The sequence below is a fragment of the Camellia sinensis genome, chromosome 9 (assembly GCF_055761805.1).
Source record: "Camellia sinensis isolate YWXY chromosome 9, ASM5576180v1, whole genome shotgun sequence".
NCBI lineage: Eukaryota > Viridiplantae > Streptophyta > Magnoliopsida > Ericales > Theaceae > Camellia > Camellia sinensis.
The window spans coordinates 156,071,148-156,076,153 of NC_138969.1; the positions used below are offsets into that span (position 1 = coordinate 156,071,148).

Below are 5,006 nucleotides of genomic sequence, written 5' to 3' on the forward strand. Positions count from 1 at the left end.
AACCTTTGCCCTGCACATCTTTTACCACCAAGTAAACCATCAGTAACGCCCAAGTCTTGAGGGCGGTCAAAAATGGGGTGTCTACACACATCCAGAACATGGTTTAGAATTGGGTCCTCTTTTGAGTAACCAATTATGTTTACATGGTTTAGAATTGGTTCCTCTTTCTCATCAAAAATTATTTACGTAATCTGACTAACTAATTGTCATGCTTTGTAGAGTAAGGAGGAACACTACAATTACTTCAAGTTCGCAGACGATGCTGATAAGGACGTTACCTCCACAATCTGTTCAAATACTGGACTTCGTAAAGCTATAAGAACAGAGGAATTCAATGATGTAATGACAAGGCTTTCGGAGATGGACAATAACATTCAGGAGCAGGGTAGAAGGCTTCAAAGGATGGAAAAGAATTTCAAGGCGATAATTTATGTGATTGGATTATGTATCATTTTGTACTTTGTAATGTAAATGACTTAAAAATTTAGTTTTTGGGGAATTTGATGAATGTAATTATGGATGTACTGGACGTGATGAAATTATGGATGTAATAGACATGATGGATGAAGAATATATGTTACCTCTTCAATGTTGTTATGAATTGAATGTCGTGTTGTGATGAATTGTTATTGATTGTGATAAACTAATAGTAGTACATAGTTATTGATGATGGATTGTGCTGGATTGACAAGGCTTTTGAATATATGTTACTGGATTGTGCTGGATTGACAAGGCTTTTGAATATATGTTACTGGATTGTGCTGGATTGACTTGGCTTTTGGGGAATTTGATAAGGCTTTTGAATATATGTTACCGGACTAATAGATAGTTATTGATTGTGATAGAGTAATAGTAGTAGATAGTTATTGATAATGGATTGTGCTGGATTGGTGCTGGACTAATGGATTGGATTGTGATAGACTAATACATAGTTATTGATGATGGATTGTTTGCTGGATTGGTGCTGGACTAATGGATTGTGTTGTGACTATTAGAAAGCACAAACAGCAGGTGCTGGACTAATGGATTTTTGGTATATTGAGATGTTTCAATATGTCAGTACAGTCCGAGGAATGACAAAAGGCCGGGCTTCTTACACTATGCAATTAGCCAAGTTTGATGTTGTCCCTCAACACATCCAGAATCAGCTAGCACTGAAAGAGGAAGCAGTTGCTGCTTAATTTGGTTTTCCCTGACTTCAAGCACCTATACTTGGTGTCCCTCAAATTTTTTGTTATTGAAATCCCACAAACTCAATTCTTAGCAGTACCAAATTCATGAATATAATGCAAGCAAACTTAACAAAAAAATGTAGCTTGAAGATTGTCCTTCATGTTGGTTCATGTGGTTTTGACACGGTGAAAAATGCAGATTCTGATACATCCAGTGACAGTTAAGTGTAACTCATGTACATTCAAAAACCAGGTCAACCCGGTTATGAAAATTGGGCATCTTCACCTGCTGATAAAAATATAAAAACTGTTTAGGGTATTAGAATTGGCCACAAGAGCACCCAAGTTGCAAATAGAAACAATGGTGACTTTAGAGGGTTTGATACACACATACTGCCATACAGAGGCATACCATTTTTTTTTTTTTTGGGACAATTAAAAGGGTTTGATTTTTGTAATAAAATAAATATTAAAATTTCAATTTTATTTTAATTAAAAAAATATGTTTTAGTTATTAAATTTAATAAAAATGAGTATTTTAGACATTCTATATATACATATATTGAGTTTAATGATTAAAATACTATTTTTTTTAGGTTTTAGTTAATGGAAATATGTAAATAATTTAGATTAAAAATAAAAAAAAATTATAGTTTAAATTAATAAAATTAAAAATTAAAATTTATTTTATTATAAGAGTCAAATCATAATTATTTTCTTACACCATTCAAGTCATCCATTCAAGTCAAACATCCATCCATTGTCTAAACCATCCATTCCCTTATCTAAACCATCCATTCAAGTCAAACATCCATCCATTGTTTACAAACCAAACCATCCATGATTGTTCAACTCACATACCAAAAATCCATCCATTGTTTACAAGTCAAACATCCATCTATAGCTTTCAAATTAAAGGACTTCAACCTGTTACATTGTTCAACTCATATACCAAAAATAAATGCCAAATGGGACCATATGACATGAAAATCACAAATGGGATCAAATCTTTAGCAAATCACAAATTACATATCATCCACGATTAACCAAAAACACAAAGGGCCACACAATGGCCAACAATTACTAGTGCAAAACTAAAAATAAAAAGGGGGCATTTGGATCCAATATTGTTGGTACTGTAGAACTTTGACTGTTATATTGTTGACCATTCCTGATGTGCTTCCAATATTGTCCAGCGTTTTCATTGTGCAAACCCGTGCCTATAAAAACAAAGTACATATTACAAATTGCTTTAAAAAAATATTGACAATACATTCATCATTACAAATATGTGTACTCATATATTGAACACGTACCGGTACAGACATGTTGTCTTGTATGCCCACCATAGAAGGAAAATAGTAAGCTTGATCGTGCGGCACCTTATGATTATATAGTAAGACAATGTTATTAATAATTTAAAGCATTAAAATAAAACCCAACAACAAACAAAGTGCATTATTTTAAGTCCATTTATCTTGGGTGCCAACCATAGAAGGGACATAGTAAGCTTGATCTTGCGGCACCTATCATGAAATAGTAACACAATTTGATTACTAATTTCAACCATTCAACTATAAATCCACAAAAAGCTTACGAAACAACCTATGCCAAGTATTTACCTGTGGAGGAGTAGTCTTCTTGTTCTTTCTCTTCAACCGATTCACTATTTCATCAACCTTGCTAACCTTCCACTTCGTACATCGACGGCCTCTTCGGCGAGCAACCAAAGGACTGAGTACCTTGCGAGTGTTGCTTGCTTTTGTAGTATTCATACGTGGCGGACTTTTCGGCGAAGAATGGGAAGGTGGTACAATACTAGTAGAAGGTGGTACAGTACTGGTACATGGCATATTACTAGCAGTACCCGATGCAATAGTTTTCACTCGATCCTTGATTTCCCTCAACCCAAGTTGAATCACTTTGTGTTTACCATCATCATTGGTGGCAAGTTCTAGGATCTCATCTAACGCCTTGTGATAGGAATCATGCAACTTTGGATTTATAGCAGCCCCGAAGTTAGTATATGTGGTTGGAATGCATGTATACCCTCTTTCCAAATCTTTTCTCCATCTCGAGACAATGTATTTATTTGGCACCTCATATATGGACCTCTCAATGAGCACACTAAGTGAATGGGCACACATAATACCTCTAAACTCAAACAACCGACACATACACTGGAGCTCACATTCAGTTGAATTACAGTACACAATAAATTCTACTTTCTTCATACCCTCACCCAAAAGAATAGCCTTCCTCACATGATAGGTACAAATTGATCCCGCTCTTTTGCAAGATTCGGACGACAGTACACTAGACACTTCATTTCTACTTGAACTTCTTCAAATTTTGCATTTGTGTACGCTGCACGAAATTGCTTCTCAAAATGATACACCGTTAGGCAATCATACAATTGGTTATGAGATTTAAAATCTGCTTTTGTCTCCTTTTCCACCTTACTTCTCAAGGCATTGTCATATTGCTCAACAAATTGCTTTAAGGTAGTCTTCGAGTTCACATATCCATCAAAAAATGCATTCATGCTCTCACTTCTACCGGTAGTTGACATGCCAGCCCAAAATATGTCTTTCACATAGGCAGGAATCCACCTATGTCGCTCACGGTATAATACCCCTAACCACTCGTTATCATTCACATTGAATTTTGTAACCATTGCAAGCCAATTTCCCTCAAATTCATCTTTCGAGAATGAATCATAAACAGCATTTTGCAAAGCAACCTTTATGCCTTCATATTGTGAATATCCTCTTAGTTTCTCCAGAATTTTCTTCATTACATGCCATAAGCACCAACGATGTCGAGCCTGTGGGAAAACTATTTCTATGGCATTTTGCATAGCTCTACACTGGTCAGTTATTATTGCTTTTGGGGGCACATTTGACATGCAATTTAACCATTCTTTGAATAGCCAGACAAATGTCTCAATGTTCTCATTAGATAACAACCCACATCCAAACAAAATTGACTGTCCATGGTGATTAACTCCTACAAACGGAGCAAATGGCATATCATATTTGTTTGTCAAATAGGTTATGTCAAATGAGATAACATCCCCAAATGCTTTATAAGCCGCCCTACTCCTTGCATCTGCCCAAAACAAGTTTCGCATGTGACCATCTTTATCAAGGTCAATTGCCGAATAGAAGTTCGAATTTTGTTGTTGCATTTTATGGAAATAAAGTGTAACTGATTCGGCGTCTCCTAGCCCAAGTCTCAATCTTCTAGCATTCTCAATATAATTCCTTGCATCTCGTTCATCAAACGTTAATGCCTCATATCCCCCTGCTTCAACAACCATGGAATGAAAATTCCTCGCCACCCCAATCCCTGCTGCATCGTTCACTTCTAGTCTTCTCTTCACCGGAGTAAGAATCCTCTTATTCATTGCAAAATGTCGTGAGTCATAGGATTCAAATCATGAGTGTGCTCAAGCACAACTGTGGTTAACTTATATCTGCCATCATTATGTAGACTAGCTCTGACCCTTGCTTTACAATCAATTTTTGATGACAAAGATGGTTCCAAGGGATTTATTTCTGATCTTTTTGTTCTGAACCTCGCCTGAGTACATTCAATTCCAAAATACTTCACTTCCCCATCACTTGTTAGATTTTGTGATCTAAAAGCTATAGCAAATCCACAGTGTTTCGCATATTTTGCATAAAATGCGTACACTTCTTGTTTTGAGCTAAAATACATCCCCTTCTTGGGTTCTTCAACTTCACCATTTTCGTTAATATAAAGATTGTTATCATGTTCTTCAACTTCCTCACTCCCATTCAATGAATTATTGTTTGAATCAATATCCAT

At 35.8% G+C, this 5,006-nt stretch overlaps 1 protein-coding gene across 1 annotated transcript; it reads right to left on the reverse strand.

Annotated features, from left to right (window-relative positions):
- Positions 1-3,432: 3,432 nt before the first annotated feature.
- Positions 3,433-5,006, reverse strand: LOC145799844 (protein FAR1-RELATED SEQUENCE 5-like). Its single transcript, XM_082889473.1, has 2 exons — positions 4,680-5,006; positions 3,433-4,572 (listed from the first exon to the last, which is right to left on the reverse strand). The coding sequence occupies exons 1-2, from the start codon at positions 5,004-5,006 to the stop codon at positions 3,433-3,435; spliced, it is 1,467 nt and encodes a 488-aa protein (XP_082745599.1).

Coding starts and splice junctions, on each gene's coding strand:
- LOC145799844 (XM_082889473.1), bottom strand. CDS start 5,006: ATGGATATTGATTCAAACAATAATTCATTGAATGGGAGTGAGGAAGTT. Junction 4,573..4,679: donor AAATTGATTGTAAAGCAAGG/GTCAGAGCTAGT, acceptor GCAATGAATAAG/AGGATTCTTACTCCGGTGAA.